Raw genomic sequence first — 24,145 nt, 5'->3', positions numbered from 1 at the left:
AGAACTGTGAGGGCACACCAACAACGAGGAACATCAAGCTGGATGTCATGCACTCGAAAACAAGCAACTGGAGAGGAAGCGAGGAGAGCACCACCTGCACAAGAGGCAGCCAGGACCGAGTTCGAGTGCCAATAAAACATTTCTTCCAGGGTCAGAGCCACTGGCACCCCTACGTACTGCTGAGTTGCGTGGCTTTTTCTATCTACTCACACTTTCAGTGCTATGAGTAAGCTGAGGATGCTTCTCACTTCTTGTAGTCAAAAAGCATCAGAGAAAGCCCCGAATGTTGCTAGGAAATCAGCAGTTCTCACCAGGGAAAATAGCAGATCCCTATTAAGCCCCTATTAATCCATCCCCTCACATCAGCCCTTGCCTCTGCTCTGCCTGCTCCCCAGGGTAAGGCTGTGGAAAAGACCGTAAGAAAGCAGTTCTTGCAGCCACAGCCCCATCGTGACACCGCTTTAATCTGGTGCTGCTCCGCTGACTGCTGTGCCATTATTCTGATTTACACCCACAAGAGAAAGCAGCACAGTGATGCTGGATTCCCCAGCAGCCACCCATCAGACCGGGTTCAGGCCTGAGCAGCGCTGAAGTCCCTATAGATTATAATCTGCACGTTACGAAGCATGCAGGTTTATGAGGAACTTCTGCCACCCATTATCAGGTTCCATCAGTCTGGCTCTGGGGCCAGGTTTACATGGACCTAGCAGGGATGTCTGGGTCCTCGGCTCATCAGCTCCAATAGGGCAAGGAGACAGCAGGGCGGGATTCACCCGGAGGTGACAGCCTCACACGAGGCAGCAGGCGACACAGCAAGGTCAGCGCGTCAGCCGACATGCCGGGGAAAGTCAGGGAAGCCCGAAGTGACAGCTTGTTGTAAATGGCCAACCACTCCAGAGCCTCACTGCAGCATCTCTATTCACTTCCCCCTGGAGAAGCAAGCAACGCAGGTCTCAAAGCATCACATCACAAGAGTCAAAAGCTCTTGTAACACCCGCTCAAGACAGCTTACAGATGACAGAGGAGATGACTGCAAAGGGACAACTTATGCACACCAGCCAGGACCTGTGGCTGCTGCAATTCGGGCCGATAGCTGTGCAAGGCATTGGTGACCTGCACAGTGACCGCTCCAACACGGTCGCTGACCCCGTGCAACCCCAGCCGCCCCCCCAGCAGCAAGCAGTGGGTCCACCTCCTCTGCACCCTTCATGCCTTTCACTATGAGACTGCCGTGATTCTTCAGCACTCCAAGCACGATCAAAAATCCATTTACCTCCCCAGAAGTCAGCCTGAGAGGCAGCGCAACCCAAGTTCATTCCAGCAGGTTTTAACATTTACCTTCCCATTCATTTTCCAGCTACACGCACAGACGTACGCAGAGCATTGTTCAGAGCCACAAGCCGTGACCGTGAAGGCAGGCTGAGAGACCTGGCTGCAATGAGATACACCGGCTGCAAGAGCCTGGCTCTCGGGTGAGGGCTCGCCCCCGGCCCTGGGCTCGGCGTGGAGGCACACAGAAGGTGGTGGAGGGCTCGGGGCACCGGGGGGCACCTCCAGCACCAAGAGCAAAACCAAGCACCGTAACACACGGCAAGAAATAGAACCCTACGAGGTTTTATTCCCGTTTAAAAAACATATCTAAGCGACACAGCCGCTTCAGATAAGAATAAAGCGCGTATCTCTGGAGAAAAACACTTCAGGAAGAAGCTGACACGCCTCGCCGAAAGTTTCCAATCCCCAGCGCTCGCACAGAAACACACCTGCTTTCAAAGTCAAATGAAAGAGACCGGCCCGGAACGCGAGACCTTGCGGCGACCGCGCTCCCAAAGCCCGAAGCGCAAAGCCCGCACCGCACCGCACCGCACCGCACCGCACCGCCTGGCCCCGTCCGGCCGTGGCTGGAGCGTGCGGGCTGCGGGGGCTCGGGGGGCCGCGCAGAGCAGGGCAGTGCAGAGCAGAGCAAAGCAAAGCAATGCAGTCGGCCCCGTGCCCCGCCGACAATGCCCTTTACATAATGGCACGGCGGGGACGGGCCCGCCCCGCGCAGGCCGAACAAAACTGCCATTCTTGCAGGAAGCACCGGCTCAATGGCCGCTTTTAGCGCGCTGCTCCGCGGGATGTTTCCCTCCGGTGCCGTTCATCGGGGCCGTTCCCAACCCGTACCCTTCCCCCAGGCCCCGATCCACGCCAGGACAGCGCGTCCTACCGCGGCCCGGCCGCCGCCGCCGCCGCCCACCTGCTCTTGAGGGGCTGACTCTTCAGCTCGTAGTAAGTCTTGGGCTCCTCGTGGAACTCCTCGCCCACCTCGAAGTCCGGCACGATCCCCGACTCCGCCTGCATCGTCGCCGCCGCGAGAGGAGAGCCGCGAGGTGACCGCCGCTCCGCTCCGCACCGAGCCGCGCCGCGCCGCTCCCGCACGCCCACAGCGCCGCGGTCCGCCCCGCCCGGCGCTGAGTCCGCCCCGGGGCCGGGCCGCCGCCTCCGCCCGCCGCCGCGCTCCGGCTCGTGCCCACCTGCGGCCCCTCGGCCCCCACCCCGCTCTGAGCTCGCGGCGTGACGTCACGGGGCTCTGAGCACAGCTGGGCGTGACGTCACCGCCCTTCGCGAGGCGGGGCTTTCCGTGACGTCCCGAAAATCCGCGTTTCGGGGTCAAAGTGGAAAAGTACGAGCCGGGGGCCGGCCCTGGCGGCGGGACGGGCTCGGCGAGCGGTGAGAGGCAGGGAGGGACGCTCTGAATGCAAACGAAGTGCAGGGAAAGTGTCGAGGCGGCACGGAGTGGGGTTTGTGGTATTGCAGAACGCCGGGGATTCCCGTCCCAGGGCGGGGTGAGTTTCCAGCGCAGCAATTTATAGCCTGAAAGACTTCCTTCAAGTTCTACATGCGTTTGTAAATGAGCAAAAAAAAAAACAAAAACCCCATAAACATCGCTGAGAAAGGTGTGATAAAATTGCTCGAAAAGAGCCAGCTGGGTTTCAATCGTTTGCGGCAGGAATCCTGAGATGTACTCCAGATGGGCTGCTGCAGGAGCAGGGAAACAAGCAAGCATCCCATCCCAGAACTCTGCACAAAGGGTGGAGGGGGAGGGATGCTGTGACTCCAGCAGCCCGGCTGGCTGCTCACATCACACCCCACGGGAGCAAAACCGAGCACAGGTTTTAGCACTGGGTCCCAAATGGCTCTGCAGCCACCAAACTCCCTGCGGTGACTCCACAGCCAGAGCAATTGCTTTGCTGAATCAGAGGCAACAACTTGGATAGGGCCCCGAAGAATGTTCTTTTGAGCCTACATTGGCAGATGGTGGGGATAGCTCTGTGAAGCTGTGGGCTTGCTAACTGCTTTGGGGGAAAGAAAAAGAGTGGGGGGGAAAGCAACCACCAAACAAACAGCGAGAACAACCTGTAAAAAGCCCACTGCCAAGCTGCACTTCCAGCTGAGCTGCGGCTCCCTGAGCTCGGTGGTGTCTCACTGAGATGCTTTCATGAGTGAAGGATGGAGCAAGGGAGCAAGGAGCAGGACACAGCTGGTTGTAATGGCTTCTGTTTTTCTAGGTGTAAAAGTGATACATTCTGCTGTTCGAAACGTACCATGTATGAGGTTTCAGCTTTGTTTTCATTACAGCGCCAGTTCTAGAGATCCACTATGCAAATCTACGTCCCAGGCAATGGCGTTGCTCTTGAGATATCGCCGCTTCAGTAGCAGCATGCGTACAGCTCGCAGCAGAGAGGATGCTGCCTTTCCTTTCATCGCCCCGTGAAGCCCTTATTTCTGTCTTTCACCCCTTTTGGGGGCCAACACACAGTTTGCATTCAGTGGGCAATGTCTCGCTGCACCTGGGCTAACTGGGACCTTGGCAGCGTTCTGCTGAGTCATGAAAAGCTCTTCTCGCAACAGATGGCATCGGTGTTTCTAATTCTCTTGTAGAGCTTATCTGTCAGAGCGAAGGAGCAATACTTCCCCTGGGCCGAAGCAGGATGTTACTACAGAAACACACCCCAAACAAACGTGATGCTTAAAGATGAATCTACTATGCCAATATTGCAGTTAATTTGCTATAGAAATGAAAGAAATTAAAAGAGATACTAGGTGAAACTAAAGATGAAATGGCTACTGTGCTGTCATGAGTTCTAGATTTCTGTAGAGCGATTCGATGGAGCATGGAGTGTGTTCCAGTTGCGGATGTCCAGCTGCTTTAGGGAAGTGGTGAAGAGCAATTACTGACGAAGTGGAAAGCAAAACACGAAAAGGTCACTGGTCACACGTCAAATCCGTGGCAGAACTTGAGTTTTATTCCACATGTTGCACTACAGATATAACCCACTGAGACCTTTCCCATGCGGGATTTCTCTGGCATCTCACTCCTCCAAGGCCCATGACCTGTGAGCAGGTCCACACCACTCTCTGCTTGGTAAAGTCACATTTCATCGTGCACAGCCACGCAGCCATGGGCAGCAAGCACGCTGAGCAGAGCTGCTTTATTGTTAGTATTTTTGGTTACTCTTTGCCACCTTCATTTGTAGCAGCTTCACTTACACAAGTGGTATTTTTCTTCTCCTGACCTACAAATGCCATTTGAAACAGTTCTCCCATCAGTACTGCCCCTCAAAGTGCAGTTTGGGGACCTCTGGTGACATCAGAAGCAGCAGCATCATTTGATATCTTTGTCAGTAGGCAAAACATTAGCCACCCAACTCAGCAGAGTTCCCAGTTTGAAAGAATTTCCCTACAGCAACTGTTTGTGCATTCATCTGGAGGGAAAAGGAAGCACTCAATGCTGCTATTCAAAAAAGCAAACAGGCATGTGACAATTTTGAAGAAAGTTCCCAGGCCTTAGTGCTCATACTCTGTACTGTACGCTGTGAGATCTGGGATGAGAACAGCATTACTCCAGCAGACCAAGGCAAGAAGCTGCTACTACCTTATCTCTCTACTAGGCAGAAGACTCATTGAAAAGCTTTTGGCACTGAATGCAGAAAGGTGGCATTAAGTGAGATCTGAGGTCTCACGGAGCAGGGGGAGTCTTGCTCCCATTTAGAATAGAAAACCTCCCCAAAGGCTCAAACTTGTTAAAATTTAACTGTTGTGCACATATTTCAAACAATTACCGCTGGAGCTCTCACAAGAGCAGCACACGGCATCTCTCTGACATACAAGAAAGCCAACAGCCGCAAGCAGTGCAATAATTCCACTTGGTTCATTTGCATGCAGGGTTTGGCAGACACCAGAAGCAGCCAGATGTTTTGGGGGAATCCAAGAACTGTTTTGAGAGAGAGAATGGGGCTGGGTGCCCCACCTCCAGGCAGCACAGCCCACCCTGCACAACGTGGGGCCAGTTCTAAAAAAATTCCCTGCGAGATTTGCATCTGCTTTTCGTAGAAATAGTTTCTGGTTCTCGGAATGAAAACGGGCCCCTCACTACATGAGCGCCCCAAGGATAAATAAGCAGAAGTCATATTTTAAAATAGAGCTTCTAAGACTACTTCATCATACTTGGACCAAAGTCTGAAATGCCGTCAGTCCCAGGCTGGTTTTATCAGCAGAACTGAAGGTGATTAATTCTGCAGCTGGGCTCCTGAATGAGTTCTGTTCCTTTAATGAGTCATGCACTAATTCCTAGCCCTTTCTTTCTTCATCTCTACCATATTTTTCTGTACTTAAATGGATAGGTGAAAGAAAAATTCAAGGGGAACTACACAATCTATTCAATATCCTTGGTTTGATTTTCACACGTTCCTCCTTCCGGACACTATCTCATGACTTGGGTTAGCAACAGCAGCGGTAGCACAAGCAGAAGCTGCAATAGCAATGTCATCCTGACTCTGCTTTAGGAAAAATAAAAAAAAATCCTGGACTGGGGTTTCAGTCATTCCTTCCAGTTCTTGTTCAAAAGACTAGCTTTCAAGATTTCCACAGTTAAGAGACTGAACAGATGCTGCTGGGTCCAAGCAGACGGTGTTGGAGGTCACCACACCTCCATGCAGTGAGGAACTGCAGATCCTGTGGCCAAGTGGGATTGGGCTGTAGGCAGCCTGGTCTACTGGGAGGTGTCTCTGCCCATGGGACAGCACTGGGAATGGATCGTCTTTAAAGTCCTTTCCAGCCCAAGCCATTCTATGATTCTATGATCTTCCCTGGCCTGGAGAGTGCCTGCAGGACAGAGAAGAGACATCTGAGGGTTCTCCACTTGGGTCCATGGCCAGCAGAGGACCTGGTGGGCTCCCTCTGGGAGAGCAGCAGCAGAGCAGGACACTACCTGCCACCACTCAACAGTGAGAGTCGGGCTGGAAGCAAGCCTTTAAAACTCAGTAAAAGCCAATGGAATAAAGCTTGTGGGGGCAAGCTTATTTGGTGTAACAAATCTGTTTAATTAAACTGGTGCAAAGGCCACAGCAGATGTAGATAACCAAGTTAAACTCTAACACTGATTTAATGTAGTTTGGTACATCAGCAGTGCTAGTTAAACTGATGATAGAGTTAACTGGTTTCAATAAGTTTGCCCCAAGTACTGGCACTGGCTTAAGGAGACTGCTTAAAATCAAGAGAGAGCTTCAGCTCTGCCAGATTTTCCCTGTTGTATTTGAACCAGCACAACCTGTAGGGACATGTGAGCAATTGCTTTTAACAGGGAGCAAAGTGCATTGAGAAAAGAGGACTTGGCCCAGGAGCTCTGGTCGCATGCACCTTATTCTTAGCTTTCCTGAGAAACTGTGTCATCCTAACATCAACAACACTTAGGTCTAAATTTGTTCCTGAAAATCCTATTATAAAAGGTGAGAACAAAATCACATTTTTTTTTTCCCCAAATATACATAATCTAATCAACTTAGGGAAAAGGTGTTTGATCTGTCTCCCCACCACCCAATAATAGTTTCAAATGGAAAAGCACCATTTTTTCAGTAAGAACTTTCTACAGCTTTCTATTTTGATACAGACCTGTGAATGCTTCCCAAGCTTCATCTGTCTTTTGAGAGAGACTTCAGTACAAGAGCTATTTGGAGAACAAAACTTCCATTATTTTTTTTTAAGAGTTCAAGATTATACATTGGAAATACAAAGGTCTGTAGTTAGTAGTCACAAGCTCGCGTAGTGAGGTCCTAATATTCCTGATTCACATCAGGCCTTTATGCACTCTCCATGAAGCACAAACCCTCCCAAAATGTCTTAGGATACACATTCCCTACCTGAAGTCAGAATCCCTTTGATTTTCCTCATCGACCATATTTCCACAATCCTTTTCTCTGTTCTCACCTGAAGAGATGGTATTCATCAAAAATTTAGCAGTGAGAGAAGCAGAAATCCTAAAAATAAAATTGTGTCTTCCATACACAAAGCCTGCTGACACTTGTGGGCTTTTGAAAGCAGATGAATTAAAGGATAAGTGCCAATTTGCTGAATCTTTGTTACCTTTCACGCTTTTGTGCGTGCAAAATGGATGCCCTCAGCTAGCAAGACAGCCTGGTATTTGAACTCCAAACTGTAGAGAGATAATTGGTACCATGAAAGGCCCAAGCCATGTATAGTTGAGATCAAAACCACCCATGCGAAAAGAAAAGATTCCCAAAAGTCTTCTTGAGTGATCATTAAGTGCTTCATTCATAATGTGTCTACTGCAGAAACTCCACCAGGGATTTAATACTTCTTTTCCCCATCTTTTCTCTCTGTGGGTTGCCACTGATTTGACAAGAGGCAATGCAAGCCTTCGTCATTGCCTCCATCTACATGGAATGGAGAATTTGCCAGAGGGATTTTTTTCTGTAAAGGCAAGAGACCTTCTTTAAAGAAGTAGGCTTTGTCAGACCCGTTGCCTACTTGTGGAAGAAAGCACCTGATTCATCAGTCACAGGAATGTAGCAAAGACCCTGTTTTGAGATGCTGAAATTCCAGCTGAAACCCACATACAGCCATAAAGAGAGGATGTACCTTTATTCAGTATAAATGCAAGGACAAATTTGAATGTTTACCTCAAATGCATCCATACAAGAAGCATAAAATGAGGCAGCTTGCCCACCAGTCAGCAATATGCTTCTGTGTCCTCAGGTTTACCCTTCTGTGTGCTTATCAGCTCTTACTCTCCATTCCTCTGCTCTGTGCTCATCCAGCACTTGTTACCATCAGTTTTGGTCTGTGGAGAGGGAGGGCACAATGCTCATATCCCCTCTCTCAGAGCTCCTCTAGACTAGGCTAACATCAGATCACTCAAACATAGGAACAGTGTTTAGCTGCTTGACCATCTCAGATGCTCCTTCAGCAAAAGTCCCTCTGTCTGCAAGATCACAAAGGCGATAACTCAATGTTGCACTTGAAACCTCGGGAGAAAATTGATGTGTACCAAAACCATAACCCACAGGCCATCCGCATGCAGTGCAGTGACCCCAACAATAGAGCGTGTGCCACTGCTTTTGAAGCATTCATTCTGACGACTCCTTGGGAAGCACCGATGCCAACACTACTTGGTTCATTAGAATTGAAAAAGAGCAGCATTGCCTGGACCAACTTTTATACAGTTAGGTGACTAGAATACATGAACAGACAAGAGGCTTAACTTTCCACATCCTTCTAGATGATGTATTATGAGAACTGGGTATTCAAGCTGCTACACGTGGCCTCAATTACTTGGCAGAGCAGCTTTCATAGACATGGCGAAAGTGAGTTGTCTTCCCTCCAAGGAGCTATTCAATAAGAAAGCCAGACCTGCAGTTCATGCTGCCTACTTTCCCAGAAGTTAATGCCATTACTATGGCAAAATGGAATAAAAAGTACACTCTGTACTGTTGTGGGAGAATGGAGAAAATACCCTCTAGTGATTTCCATAAAAATGTCATTGCACAGCAAGCCTTAACACAAAGTTATCTGCAACATGGAAAGCCCTTGCTCAGCAGCATACTAAGTCTACTGGGTAGGTGTGAGCTCAGTGCAGTTAGAGTTGCCTGGTTGAGTTACCTGCCCGTGTTCACCTGGGCTGTCCTCGGTAAAGATGGAGGGTTCTGAGCTGGGCTTGGAGCTCTCGTCTGCCTGCTAGTGTCTGAGCAGGGCAGCACAACTGCTGCTGCTTTGGCCCAGAACTGTAAATGAGTACCAAGAAGTCCAGTACTTGCCTCACACCCACAACTGCAAGCGATCAGTTCAGCCGCAATCATTGCCAGCATCTCCATATCTTTTACATAAAATGCATTATTTATAATTTCTCCATATTATTAGCTGGAGCAGCAAAAGGTGCAGTCTCTGGCACTTTCCTGTATCCTAAGTGTTCATAAAGCTTTCCTTGATGTTAGCAAGTCTATTAATAAGAGCTGCAAGCAATCAGAGCTGCTCCACCAGCCTGGGAGGGGGAGTGTTGGTGACATTGTGTTCCAGCTGGAAGTCATGCAAAATTCTCTACACCTTCTTCTGAAGGACGTCGGCATCATCAGCAAATGCAAATGTGCAATCACAGCACCTCGTAATTATTGGGAAGTTGCAGGCCCCGTTAGCACTGCAGATCCAAGCAAACAGGATTCTTGCCTGACTTGGGTGCCATCAGTGCAATTCAGCAGCAGATCCAAACACAAAGAGGACTTAGCCATACGCCCACCTGTATGGGTGTGCTGTACACCTCTGGGTTTCAGCTGTGTAGCTGAGCACAGAACAAGCACTTTCCTGCCTGGCTGCCACCAGGGCCAACAGGACAAGCAGAGTGGCCTTCCCCATGGGTTACAGCAGTAAGTCTGTGCCTTTGCTGACTGCGGATGCATTTGAAACCCCACATCAGCACTCTGGGGAGATGCTGTCTGAGCTCATTGCAGCATTAGTACTGGAAAGAACTTGTAGGCCTCATTAAGAAATAGTTTTGTTCTTGAGTCTGTCTTGCTTTTTGAAGGCACTCGGGAGACAACAAAACCACATTTCCTCTTCACACTCAATTTTCTGTTCGGGGGCCTGAAGCGCTCACTGCCAGATGTTGCTCTGTTTTCATGCAATCTGTGCAACAAGCACCAATGCCAGCAGCTATGATGGTCTATGATGTTGGAGCACAGAACAGCCAGAAAAGTGTTCTACATGTAGCTAACCAGGGCAAATATGCAAGGTCATACAGTTTAGGTATGGTAAACATACAGTACAGATGCGGTATTTGGATGGGATTTCTGAGCATCAAGTTGCACGTCTTACACCACCAAATATCAACATGTTCCTGCTCAGCATCACACCACCCCCATGCTTATTCTTTGCCATCATTCTTACACATCCATCATGCTATTATTGATACTTAGATATACTGTTTAAAGCATGGGGGAAAAAAACAAACAGCTATTTCTTTTATCCGAATTCTGTTCTGGATTTCCAGATTTTCCCTATCCATCAAAATAATGTAATCTTATAGAAGTATGTGAAAATCATGCCAGGATATATATTTATGGTCCACACTCAGCACTAACAAATAATCCACCACAAAAAATGACACTCCATTCCTATTCCAGTATTGCCCTCTTCCTCAGATCCCATAGAGCTGCATCACAAGAAATCAGAAAGGTCAGATGCCAAAAGGCATGGAAAGGCACAAGGAGCCCTCACCACGTGGGAGGTGCTGTGATCTCTGCCGTCCTACAGCTTGCCATGCAGTCTGCCCCCTAACCACTCATCTATTTGAGTTTCCTGTCCTTTGCCTTTTAATTAATGCTGGATGAAAATCCTCCCTGAAAATCACTCCAGCCACCCAGTCCCATGGCTTCTGGCTGCTCTCAAGTTTTAGACTCACCAAAGGCTTGAGGGGAGCCCTCCAGTGCAAAACCAGAGGAGATCAGCTGAAGAAATATAAAGGAGTTTTGAAAGGCTCTCATTAGGGAAACAGAAGGACACGCTGGCATGCTCTAAATGGATGAAAGATGCTAGGAAAGGAGCTAGACCTAGGGCCTCACTGAATGCATTCCTTACATACAAGGTGTCCAAGAAACATGTAGACATGGTACTAAGGAACATGGTTTACTGGGCAACATTTTTGGTAGGCTGACAGTTGCATTAGATGATCTTAGAGGACTTTTCCACATGTAATGACTCTATGATTGGTCAGAGAAAGCTCCAGACTTGTTTTCCTTTGCTGGAAAGGGGACATTAAGAATAAGAAAGCAGCAGAGGAGAATTCCAGAGAACTGAGCTGGGGAGCAGAGGAAAAACAAAAGTGCTTATTGCATGTCTGCCATGCACCTGACTGACATTTCCCTCTTAAAAATGCTCCCAGTAGATAAATGCAGATAAAGGAGTGGAAGTCATCTGATTCAAGCGTGTGTTGAATAAGAAACCACATAAATGAAAATATCAAGGATACACTGACTGATGAGGCAATGAGCTCTAGTCTGTAAACATTCTTTCAAAGGAAAATCATGTGCTTTGTATTTAAAAAAAAAAAGTTGTTTTCTTTTGGCAAAACTCTGTTAAAATCCAATAAGCCACAACTAGTTGCTCACAGTGGGATTTGAAGCTCTCATCGGGCTGCTCTGTATCATGAGGTCCTATTCATTCTAACAGCGCTGTCACATTCTGTCCATTAAGTGTCACCTTGTCTGTATACACCAGCAGGGCTCCCAGGAAGGAGTCACAGGACCACCAAACATGTTCCATTCCACAGTCAGCGAGCCAGGGAAGTGATGAACATGGGCTTCGGCTCTTGCTGGCTCCCACTACCCCTTGGAAAGTTAGTCAGGAAAGCCCTCGCTCACCAAAATTAGGTCACTAAAGGAGAAGAAGCATCCCTGCACACTGTCATGGTGAGAAACTTCCTACACAAATTATGTGGGACTGGCAGCCTCCACGAATGCCACTCAAAGCACTCTCCCACTTCCAGGCTCCTCTGAAGAAGACAGAGGCAGTGAGATTTTTCCATTCTCTGTTCACCCATTCCCAGTTTCAGCACGTCAGAGAGGGATTTGTTGGAATACCTGTGAAGGGAGTGCTGCAGAAGCCCCAAATCTGTGGCGGGACTTTTCCTTTGCCCATCCCAAAGTTAGCTGCCCAACGCCGTCCTGGAGCAGCAGCTCCAGTCTCTATCATCAGCTACAATGCTAGGAGCCGACAGAACCCACTTTGTCGCAACAAGTTTGGAGAGCAGCTGAGCCTGAGATGAGCTTTACCCTATGCCACCAAAGCATCATTGTAAAGTTTACTTCGGATCTGTGATATCAGACCAGCATAAAGCTAACTTTGTGTTACCCAAATGCTGCTTGCCATGCCCAGAGTCCGCTTGCTATTATCAACACTTCCTGGCATGAACTCAGATACCACGAGATCTATTTTTTTGTAGTTCCTTCCACTTCTGACTTTTTAAGCTCAGCCAGCATGACCCATACAACAACGGGAAGGAGATCCATTTAGAACAGAGGAAAAGACAACTTTCCAAATTGATTTACTGAAATATCTTCATTTTTAGCTCTGCAGAAATTTCAACATGTCCTGGAGGACATTTGGCTGGAATTCTGCGCAAGTATGCACGTATCCCTAGCACAGCCCATGGGCTTGCACACCACAGGACTCTGCACAACATCGTACGCTCCGTCACACACAGACAGCTGTTTACTCATGTTCAGTTTTAGTGTCTACCATGAGTAGTCCTACTGAAAGCAGCAGGACTATTTCCACAGAAAGGAACTTCCTAACGTGAGTAAGAACATTGCAGTTCGAGGGAGAGTGGAGGTGTGCAATGAAACCTAACATCAGTATCTCTCTGAAAGGATATATTGTTGCCTCTCCAACACTTGAAATCTGGTTGAGGTCAGTGTTAGCAGCTCTCTCTGAGTGCGGGGCTGGTTAGGATGACCCAGTCATTCTCGGGGCACAATTTCTTTTTTCCAAGAAGTCTTTTTCAGGACCATGGCCAGACTGCAGCCCTTTCACCATCTTCCTCCTAAAGAGAGCTGTCTCTTACTAGAAAACAGCCAATGAAAGCCAATGGAAGGCTTTCTGCTGCAAGGTGCCATGACTCCTCAGTCTGGATCCAAAGTAATTTAAGCCTGTCTTCCTTACAGGTGTAGCTCCAAACATTCAGTCCAAAACAGAGCCAACTACGCACAGCAGCTGACTGAAATTGAAAGTGATATCTCAGCCATCTGTTTAAAAATGTGAGGCCATTGACTCATTAGTTTCATCCAACTGTACCAGCACAATAAAAAACACACGCCTTCTGGAGAACAATATCAACATGTGTGGGAGGGCAATGTCTCTGCAAGATGTGGTGAGATGCGGCAGCGAAGAGCATCTCTCTAGAAGTGATCTGCAGGGCTTTGTCCTGACTTGCCATGCTCATGCTGGGTTCCTTCTGCACAATCTCTGTCCATTCCCACACTGGACAACAGGCCACGTGAGTGGGGTTGTGGTGACTGGGACTGCTTTCAGTTGTCTTGATCTTACGTGGCCTGTCCCAGTTAGCAGAATTACAACAATTAGAGACTGCTGTAATTCTGTGGGACTGCTCACAGGCCAATCAGAGCTGTTTGCAGCAAGTTTTCCAGATCAGGAGTGAAAGCTGGCAAAGATTCATTTAACAGTGTAGTTTAACCCTGTGCCTCAGTTCATGGAAGCTGCTAAAGAAAACATAAGAGGGAAATCAGAGCTCGGCCAAGTTCAACGTTTGAAAGTTGAAGTCTCCTCCTTATGAGCTCACCATGCTCTGCTGAGCAACTGGAAGGGAAAAAATTTTCTCTCAATAGCGTGACTTCAAGAAAGGAAGTTGTGTGGGCAGAAGCACTGGGGTAACTCTTAGTGCAGCGACGTCTCCTTCCACAGCACACTGGCCAGGGGGCACTTGCTTTATTCCAGGTGGGGAAATTTCCATGGCAAGATGTAGGGAGGAAAATATTCAATATCTCCCACTTTAGAGGCATTTATTTCTAAAGCAAATTATGACTCCAGCCGTAAACTTTTTATTGCTGCCTCTCATGCAGTTTATTTATTGTAACTTCCTTTTTTGAGTGGGCTGTTTATTTTTAAGTGACTGTTGTTACATTTTTCACTAGATTACTAATAGCCACGTGCTCTGGCTGCTGAAGCTGAATAAGCTGATGTAACTGTAGGTCAGAATCTTAGCTCCTTCCTTAGCCTGCCCCTCCAAGTAAATATACAAAAGGTGAACTCAAGCTTTTCGTTAAGAGTCCAGTCTACTTTGCACTTGAAGGAGAAGAGAGAGTCCCACTTTCAGCACAGCCACCAGACCTCAGAGTACTGCAGATGGGAAGGAGACACGTGAAATTTCTACCTGCCATTGATAGAGCTCTGCAAAGTGAAGGGTTCGGGCAGAATTTTGTTTTTTAAAAAAAACATTTCTCCATCAACCCCTTATTTCTGATGCAGCTCTTGCAGTTAACAAACAATTCATTAAAATTCTTACCCCAACAGCTTCGGAGACTCCTTCCCAAAGCCCCAGCAGAAGGTTTACTGCACTCACTAGCTCAGCTAACAGCATGATATTGGGGCACACAGCCAAACACTCCCCTGGCATTGACATTTTGGGGTTTTCCTGGTCCAAACAAGACCTTCCCTGATGGCTTGGGCCCTCTTACAGCAGAGTGTCAGGTACTCTCCTCCCCTGTGTCCTCCACCTACCAGATGTTTTGTCACAAACTCTCAGTGGGACAAACTAAAAAGTCTTCCTTTCATTATTACTATTTTTGTGCATCTGTGTGTGGAAATGAGGAAATAGAATTGCTCTGGGTTTTCTAAACACTCCTTCCTCTCATGAGCAGACTTTACTGGAAGCACACATTCTTGGATAGGCCAAACAAACAGCCCTGGGCTGCCCTTTGCTGGGTGCAGAGCAGCCTTGCTGGAAAACAGCTGCAATAAGCAGGCTGCTCTGGGTGTCTCCTTACATGCATCTGCTCTCTGCTTGCAGGCATTGTGCAAGATGAAGCAGGGCCAAGGCCCTCTGAGCACAGCAAGCTTCAGAGACATCTGAGTGTGCAAGGGAGGACATCGATAGCACTTCACCTACTCCACAGGCACATTCAATGCCTCTGCCCTTCCCAGAGAGAAGATTTTTAAGGAGATAATATACACTTATTAGCAATTTTTCAGCTATTCACATCTGCAGGTCTCACTGAGATGAAGTGTTCTGGTCCTATCAGCAACACCATTTCCACGGTATTTTCAAACGGCAAGATGAGCCCAAGACTCAATCCAAGTTTCCAGGTGGTTGGTGCACCTGTCTGGAACCATCCCTTATGTTTACTGAGAAATACATTTGTTTTCTACCATTGTTCAAAGTGAAGATTATTTGGAAGAGATTATTTGACTCCAAAATTCCTCTGAAGCCAAATTTCTGGGATGGGCTTTGAAGCCAATATGCTTTGGATCAAGCCTTCGGCACATTGCTCAATTTTCCATTCTTCTGCATGAAAACAGTTTACCAGTTACAGGGAGGAGAAGGGCAGCAGAGTTTTCCAGACAGCTCTCAGCACAGCGCAGCAGAGGCCGCCCTTTCAGTTAGAGACCTCCTAACTCCCATTACAGCCACCACCCAAAAATCCATCTGTCCTTTAGCTTTCAGATGCTGAGGTCTCACCTGAACCTCTTGCTTTTATAGGATAACACGGGAGCTTTCGACCAACTAGGGAACTAGGGCATTTCCCTAGGGTATTTCCCTTTGCCTCTCCGTGGCACTACAAATGCCACAAAGGCTCTGTGGAAACGGGACAGTTCCTATTTTAGCAAGGCAGACAGATGATCAAGTCAGCATTTAACGCTGAGCACCAGCTCAGCCCATTGCTGCGCACCGAGGTGCCCGTGGGCTGCTCCGTGGAGCTGCTCGTCCTGATATCAACACGAACCACGCCACGGTCTGCGGGCAGCGCTTGAGCTCCGATACCCACGTTTAACCCCAAATCCTAGCAGGAGCTGCGAGCACTCTTCTAAACCCAACTTCTCGCTGCACCCGGCCGCAGGAACGTAATTATCTCTTCAGCAGCGGTGAAAACTTCCCCCTTCAAACGAAGGTTCCTGCGCTCCCCTCTGGTGCTGCTTGCAGCCCCCAGCAGGGGGCGCTGCCGCCTCGCTGCCGGCAGCCCTCAGCGCCGCAGCTGCAGGGCCAGGCTGGCATCAGCAGGGCACCGGCTTTTTCCTCGGGAAAGCAGGCATGCAGGCCTCTCAGAAACAGAGGAGCCGTAGGGGCCTACTCCTGTTGCAGCTGTAGCCCCCCCATGCGCCGACCACAGGTTATTTGTCCAAGAGGATGACCGTATGATTTTCGCTAAGTCAAAACATGTCAGCGTAGCACGGCTGCGCTTCGGTTCTAAATAATACACGAGGTAGAAATGTGCAGCTCTTTTAGAAAGAACAGAGAGATAAAGTGTTACGATGCATACCTCAAGTAACCAGCCATGGCCTCATTCCTAAAAGCCTTACCTTATGCACAGTAGGAAAATTCTGCTGTTCTATAGCATAACTCCGAACTCAGAATGGTTGTCTCACATTCTGAGGACCTTCAGAAAGAGTTTTGGAGGCTGGTAACTATTTGGTACACACGCAGCTGAGCTACTTTAAATCGGCAACCAAGTCTCAGGAGGGCTGAACACCACCTGAGAGCAGTGCCCTCTGCTGAGCTGTCTGGCTTGAAGTTAAATACAGCAAGAGTGCTACCACGCTGCCCACCTGTCTCTGACCACAGGGATGTGCATCTATACACACCTGCTGTCACTTATGACATCACCGCCAATGGAACAGTCTGACGGGGTTCTGCCCCCACCCCATTTCCTAGCCCTAGGGGAAAGGAGCAGACAAGCGTGGTTTTAGAGGAGCAGCTGGGGCACACTGAATGGTGCGCAGCCTCTACAGCCTGTTGGGGGTGAGATTGCACAAGCAGAGGGACAGAGCTTTAGCAATAAGGTTCCTAAGTCATCCCCATTTCCAAGGAGCAGACAGCATTTGACATTCAGTTTAAAGCTTCCAAGGAGCAAGTGCACTGATCGAACACCTATTTCAAGCTGCTGTTTATCTAGCAAACATTTCTGCATCAGTTTCTGTATGGTTTTAAAGCTGTCAAATGCAGTGGCAGGGGTATTTTGTCTTAGCACAAGCCTCTTTCTCTAGCATGGACTCCAAGATAGACGGGTCTACACTTGCAGAACAATGGCAGAAAATGAAATGAAAACGCTCATTTTGAGTAAATATTTGTTAAATTCCCCTCCAGCCTAGCAAATGGATTTGTGTGATCTGACTCATGCACCAAAGAAAGACTTTGCTGAAATGCAAGGAGTCAGCTGAGATTCACGAAAAGGTAGCTCCTGGCTCATAACAGGATTTAGGAAAAATGTTTCTCATGCCCAGTATTATTTTATCTGCATTACTAAATCAAATTCCCCTCTCCTCCTCTGAAAAGATTGCAAGCTCCAACACGATACCAGGGAGCACAAAGCAGAAGACGTGGCACTTGTTTGTAACATTCTTTGTGCAGATAAGCACTGACTCCAGATTTATGGACACGCTCTCTCCTTCCCTAAACAAGCAACGGGGGATTTGCTCCTTCATCAAACTATGCCCATTCTCTCCTGCATCATTCCTCATGGCTTGGAGAACCAGAGGGTGGAGCAAAAACGATTAGCCCTGTCTGTCACTGATACACACCATTATTCATTTCACTTCAGCACAGTCTCTATCCTGGAAGCAGGCAGGTGGTGCCAGAGAAAGGGAGATATGCTCCAGGGACAGAGTTCAAGCCTTGAACCAGGCTGGATTTGGGGCCAGGGAGACAAAACCATTCTTGGTGAGGTGTGGAGGTGTGCATGGGCTCTGCCAGCACAGAGCACACTGGGGGAGGCTTTGATTACCTGGGAGAGACGCTAGGTGGTACATCACTTCTGAAATACATGTATTTCCCTGTATGTGGCCCTAATCTTTACCAAAATGCTATTTGAGAATAGCAACTTTTATGTTTAAATTACTGTTGCCTATGGGTGCTGCACAGTGAAGTTATCAACATTTTATATGGGATACAGCGAGCTGATGTTGACCCTAAGGCCTAATTTAGTAACAAGGTTACTCAGAGAAAAATAATGTACTGAAAACCTTTTTGTGACAAGGAAATATGCCAAAAGTAAACTTGGCCAGGGTGCTTAATAGATAAAAAACCATTTGTTTCTTTTTGAGGACTTTAATTAAATTTCCTACAAATTCATTTGTAATAACAGTAATAAGCACCATATATGGAAATCTTCGAGGAGCTGTTAGCAAGGTAATTTCCTGAATTTGGCTTATGTCTTAATAATGCCCAAATCCAGCTAGATTTTAAAATACAGCTGGTATGTATTATTCCACCCCAAGTATGAGGGTGTGTATGGACTTATTTGCTAGCCTGGGTGTGTAAAATAAATGCATTTGGTGCTGCTGACACCAGGTTTTACTGCCTGTAGAATGATGCTTAATCACATTCTGAGAAGCAGTAAGGAGTGAGTTAACAGTTTCTCCTGTTTAACAAAGAAGCCTTGCACATACCTTGCACACGGTCATGCTCCCTTAGCAGCCTCAGATCGCTGTCAGAACCTGGCAGGGAGAGGCTTTGAACCAAGCCACTTGGAGCCAAACAGGCAAGTGGTGAGCTGTACCTTGCTCCAGCAGCCTTGATTGTGAAACGCAAGGGGAAGGGATTTAGGGGGGTGACCAGCCACTTCTTTTCATAGATAAGAGAACACACACCAAACTTGGAACCCTACCTGTTTTTCAGACATTTCCATGCTTCGTGTGTATAAACACAATGAAATGCTTTGCTAAGAGGTAGGGAAGAAATGCTCCTTGCTGCCTAAGGCTGATGTCTGTACAGAGGAAGGAGGCTGTGCTCAGAGGACAAGCCCCATCAGTGGATGGAAGCTTCCTCCAGCAGCTGCGGGAGCTCAGCGTGCCCTGTGCTATCAGACACTCACAGGCCAAGTGTTAATATGGGAGCTGTAATTAAAACATCATGGCCAGGACTTCCAAAACTCTGACCTCCCTGCCATTAATTTTGAAGACCATTAAGCAAGCCCTCCAGTCTTAACAGAGGCAGGGTAAGTCACAATGCAAACAGACACCAGGGATTATCTTGGGGGTGTGAGGTTGACACGAAGCGGGTGACAACACTTGTGGCAGACAAAGTATGCGGTTGCTCTTTGGAAATGCCACAGGAATGCTTGGGAGAGCCCAGCTGAGAAAATGTAGAACAGACATCTGCTTTGGAGGATGCTGATCATTTCCCCTCCTACCCCAGGCAGGGAAGCGTCATCCTAACACAACAGCACAGTTGCTGCTCAGAGAAGGCAACAGCCCCAGGGATACTTTAAAGCCTGTTTAAATCCTTAGGCTCCTAGATTTCAGTAGATCTAGACCCAAGCGGGAAAGGCATCAAGAAATCCAAATCAGGATTAATCCTGTGTTCAAGAATGTCAGCTACCAATGAAATCACATGTCTAAAAAAGAACAAGTTTTTTTCTTTATGAATATGCAATAAGAAGCCTGCACCCTGAGAATCTTCCTAAGCTCAGGCAATGACTAAATGCAGGAAGAGAAGACCTGGAGGCATAACCATTCATAATTCCTTTTTTACAGTTAAGCCAAAACTCAGGTAGTAACTCAGCTGCACCATGGGCCAGCTTACAGGTTGATGTCTCCTTAGAAGTAGAGGGGAGGATCCCAGCTGGATCTTCTCTTCCTGACACAACACATAATGCCTTTATACAATACTACAGAAAACTGCTACCCTACAGAGCTGGTGAAACACCTCTCTAAGGCAGCCTGCCAGCTAAAATACCTGCTAGTGCCTGCCCTCAGCACTAGCCAACAAGGCACAGCTTGTTCTTGTTAACTATATGATCACTCCATCAGATTTGACATCTCTCCTGCTTTCCAAGGGATGTGGCCTCGATTACCCTGCCTGCCCAAGCATCACTGACCTACCACGCTGAGCCCAGGGAGAACATCTCCAGTGGTGGGGATGGATCTGCTACACCCCAATGTCCCTTTCACCTCTTTGGGGGTTTAGCTCACAGTATGAGATTGTTATTGCTTTAGAATTCCCCTTGGTACCTGTTCCATCCTCCCCCCTGCCGTGCATGTCCCTTTCTTGCTGTATTCCCTTTACTTTGCTTTTCAATTTCACATTATCAAGGCATGCTGCAGGAGCACGTGCAGCTCAGGCGTCTGGTGTCTCCCCTGGGCAGTGCTCCAGATCACCTTGGCAAGCCCTCCTCTTAACACAAGCATCATCTCAGGGCCCATTTGCAGAAGCATTGCCCTGTATTTCTTGAATCTGTGGTCATTTAGGTGAAACCAGAAGTGTTTTCCACTCTGGGAAGCTGCCCCCTGGGAAGGTCTCTGTTGGCAGTGCCCTCCCATCTGCAGAGAGGTGGCCATGGGAGAGCTGCCCCCATTCCAGGGGCAATGTTCATTTATGCTGAGTAGATCCAGACTCTGAACAGAAATAATTAATGGAGTACCGCTTTGTTTCTACGAGTGAGAGACAACCAATAAACCTACGGTGTTTAATGGGCAAGAAAATGAGCTAAACAAAATTGCCACGGGATATCATGAAAACCCAACCTGTTCCTGTTAACGTGTTCTTAGAAAGCAGCACACGTAGCTGATGCAACTACAAAATGAACAGGAGCTTAGCAAAGATTTGTGCAAAGGGGACCCTTTGCATTTGACATGCTCTGTCACATTGAATTTTAATTACAGCTCCCCTTTGGTGCTGGAGCAGGAGGGGAATGCTAATGATGGGCAGGGAGCAGCAGATGCAATCTCCAGCGCTGTGCTCGCACAAAAGGCAAATTCCCCGGCATGATGGCACAGGGCATAGCTGTAGTGGAAGTACAGACCTTGCCTCTTTGGTTCTCCCTTTATTTCCTAATATTTTACCCCAAACGGGCAGTTATTGGTAGGATTAAAACACAATTAAGCGAACTGAATGTATTCAAACATTTCCAACACGCAGCCCATTGTTGCAAGAAACCCACAGAAGGAAATCACCTTTTTTATCTATTATGAACAAATATGACCACAGATCACTTCTCTAATGGTTATCTAGTGGTGACTTTGAGTTATCACAATGAGTTGATGCTATGTTCTATGACCATCAGGATCCTGTTTGTCATTTCTATAAAGATGCCTTTGGGAAGCACATTTCAGAAGCCCCCCTGGGTATGTCACCATTGCAGGTCTGCAGGTCCAGTAATTCCAGCAGTGGTCACAAGCAGGCACTTTGCTTGGGAGAAGTGTTACACACATGCTTCATTCTCTGAAGGAATTACAGGCAGCACCAGTGCCATCCCTGCTGTTCTCTATCTAGAAAGAGAGAAGATGTCTTAATCCGATGGTGAACATTAAATCTGTTGTAAGTATTACCCCAGCAGAAGCTTCCAAATGCATGGGATGCTGACATGTATCTCCACAAAATAGAATTTGGACAGGAACAGTTTATCTAAAATTCAAGAAAGCAAAGAGTGCTTCTGGAAAGCACTAAAAATCTACTTTGAAAATCTACTTTCAAAAGATAGTTAGAGGCTTCCTTGAATGTTACATCACCTTGGGTCTAGCTGAAGTCAGAGAGGTTCACCAAATTCAGCTGCGCTTCCTGGGCACTGTGGAAATTTTCTGCTTCTCGGAAAAGAAATAGTTTTCAAAATGATCAAAGCCACCTCTTATTTATTACTATTATTGTTATGCTATTCAAGCATCTGCTAGCTTTCACAGAAACGCAGTCTGTTGATCAGAAAGGAAGGCTGATCTGCATAGATCGTGCGACAATTCATAGAATCCTTAGGGAGCAGAACAAAGACTTTCACGGCGCTTTTGTTGTAAGAGTGCGATCTATTCCTCAGGGGAAATTCTGTGTTATATTGCTGTCTGCTTGCACAATAGAAAGAGGTTTTTCCTCCGTTATTGGGGTTAGTAATGCAGTGTTTGCTATCTCATCACTGCATATTCCTGCCAAAAGTATTTGTAATACTTTGCGCACTACTGATAAAATGGAGTTGCTTGGGAGAAAAAGCATATTTGACCCAGTGAAATAAATCAGACGGGAGTTTTATCAAATGACAACAACATTTAAAGCTATAAATTACCTAAAAACAGCAACACGTGTTGCTGAGCTCCTTTTATTTTTTTTTATGATAATTCTCACCTTTTTTTTCTCTTCCTGTGTCTCTCTTCTCCACTCTATAAATAAAAACCAGCTCATTTAATATTTCCCAGTGGCTAAACGCAGCTGGTTTATGCTGCTACAGGGTAGCATGAGAGGTGTGGTTAGATCTGACTGTATCTGTTACACTGCAGTGATGCTTCTTCCAGCACAGAAAGTGCTTCCTTCAGTTCAGCATTGAAAGTGCATGTTCATCTTCCTCAGCGGAACTTCTCTCTGCCCTTGGTCGGATCAGCACACTGTCAGTAAAAACAGCAGCGTGGCAGAAAATGAGTAGTTGTCTTGTCCAGGATGGGCAACTAAATTACTTATTCACCCTGAAATGCTATAATCTTTGCATTTCTTTCTTAGGATATAAAACATGCCTGGTCGTTTTAAGCATTACAAGATTCATGTCTTCATTTCTTGCACAAAATATTCATCAGTCTGGAGGACTGATAAAGTCCTTAAAAAGAGCTGACAGATTTCACATACCAGGAAGAAGCTAAACTCGAAGAAGAGACATAAATCATCTGTTCCTCCTTCCTGTGCACTTCTGAGAGTGGTTTTCAGTGCTCTGATAGGAGAGAGGAAGAGCTCCTGGCAGAGCTGGGAATACCTCTTGATTATAAAAGTAAGTTTCAAAGAGATTTCAAGTCGAAAATACTCATTCTATTTTACATATATATTTGTATATCTGTTAAATGAATGTATTTCCTTTCCCTCAGCCCATGTGGATCCAGGCAGGCTGAGATGCTCTGGCTTGCATCTTGTGTGAAATGTATAACTCCAGCATTACATGGGAAGTGAGAGAATTGAGCCCTCATGAATGGGAGCTGCTGCCCCTCGGTACAGCAAAGTCGGAAATGTCTCCCTGCTCAGCTGTGTTCGATGCTGTTTTCTCCTCCAGAACTTCCCAGGCTCCATGCTCATAGCCTAACCGAGCAGGACAGGCTCTGAGCATCCACCATCCATCAATGCAAGAAGGAAACTGAACCCTGAAGTTAACACCAATTCCCATCAGGCCAACTTCTAATTCCTCCCCAATTAAGCCGGCAGATGAAGGTGAATGAAAACCATGTTGTGATCCATCCAGCACTTCAAGGGGTCTTTGCTAAATCAGGAGTAAGTACTTTAATCTGTGCAAGGAGATATTTTTAAGCACAAAACTGTCTGGAAAGTCAAATCCTTTATGCATCCCTCAGGCAGATGGAAAATGCTACAGATCCCCCAGCAGAGAGGAATGCATTGAAATCTCCTATAGTCACTGACCACTAGCTACAGCAACAAATAATTTGCTGTCCAGTTATGCTAACTTCCTGAATTATCCCATGGCAGGCAGAGAGGAACAGGTTGATTGTGCTTGGGGTTTCGTTTTGCACCCTGAAGGGCTCAAGCCTTTGTTTGGACAGTCAATATCATGGATTTGATGCCTTTGTGCCTCTTTCCTATCCCTAAAAAGAGGAATTACCTGTGTCATTTCTTCCTCCCATACAATCTACGTAAATAGTGTAGTGAGCACGGTGGTGATGGGTTGGTGTTTGGACTAGGTGACCTTAGTGGTCTTTTCCAGCCCCAATGATTCTTTGGTTCTCTGTTTCCTCGCATCTTTGCCCAGACCCTGCTCTCACCTGGGAGCTCACAGTGATTCCATAATCCTGCCTTCACCTCCCCAGGCCTCAGCCCCATGTGAGCAAAAACTATTACTTGTACTTATTTGTGATGCATTTGCAAGGAATCTTGTAGGCTTATGCAAAAATAAAAAGTTGGACAGACATTTCCTGGCATCTGCAACGAATGTACTTAATACTTCAGTTGTTTTTATGTCTCACAATAAAAAAAAGAAAAAGCAAGATTGTTCCCACTACAAGGGGCCCCTAAAGCTTGGCAGGTCCACTGGATGAGATTTGGGGGCCATTAGTGATGCAGAGTGCAGAGTTTACATTGTTTCTATGCAATCTGCACACCGAAATGAGCATCTTTGCATCTGGCAAGTGGCCAGCTCCCCTAAGTGCACGCCTGCCAGAGAAATACCAGCTTGGGGTG

At 47.2% G+C, this 24,145-nt stretch overlaps 1 protein-coding gene and 1 long non-coding RNA gene across 6 annotated transcripts in view; one reads left to right on the top strand and one right to left on the bottom strand.

Moving 5' to 3' along the window:
- Nucleotides 1–16,581, bottom strand: part of MITF (melanogenesis associated transcription factor) — a 101,594-nt gene extending 85,013 nt beyond the window's left edge. For 2 of the 5 annotated variants that reach the window (XM_021409337.1, XM_021409338.1), the window contains exon 1: nucleotides 2,237–2,446. In XM_021409337.1, the coding sequence (XP_021265012.1) occupies nucleotides 2,237–2,340 (104 nt within the window). In that variant the 5' untranslated portion in view covers nucleotides 2,341–2,446. Of the gene's footprint in view, nucleotides 1–1,760; nucleotides 1,785–2,236; nucleotides 2,448–16,359 lie in introns of those variants that run through there. The other 3 variants (XM_021409339.1, XM_021409336.1, XM_021409333.1) reach the window with 3 other exon arrangements.
- Nucleotides 20,667–23,869, top strand: LOC110404934. The gene is made up of 3 exons (XR_002442582.1): nucleotides 20,667–21,313; nucleotides 22,472–22,733; nucleotides 22,828–23,869. It is a non-coding gene; the product is annotated as an uncharacterized LOC110404934 (long non-coding RNA).

This window comes from Numida meleagris, chromosome 11 (genome assembly GCF_002078875.1).
Source record: "Numida meleagris isolate 19003 breed g44 Domestic line chromosome 11, NumMel1.0, whole genome shotgun sequence".
Lineage (NCBI taxonomy): Eukaryota > Metazoa > Chordata > Aves > Galliformes > Numididae > Numida > Numida meleagris.
The sequence above is the reverse complement of the archived record's forward strand: the minus strand, read 5'-3'. Positions and strand labels throughout refer to the sequence as shown.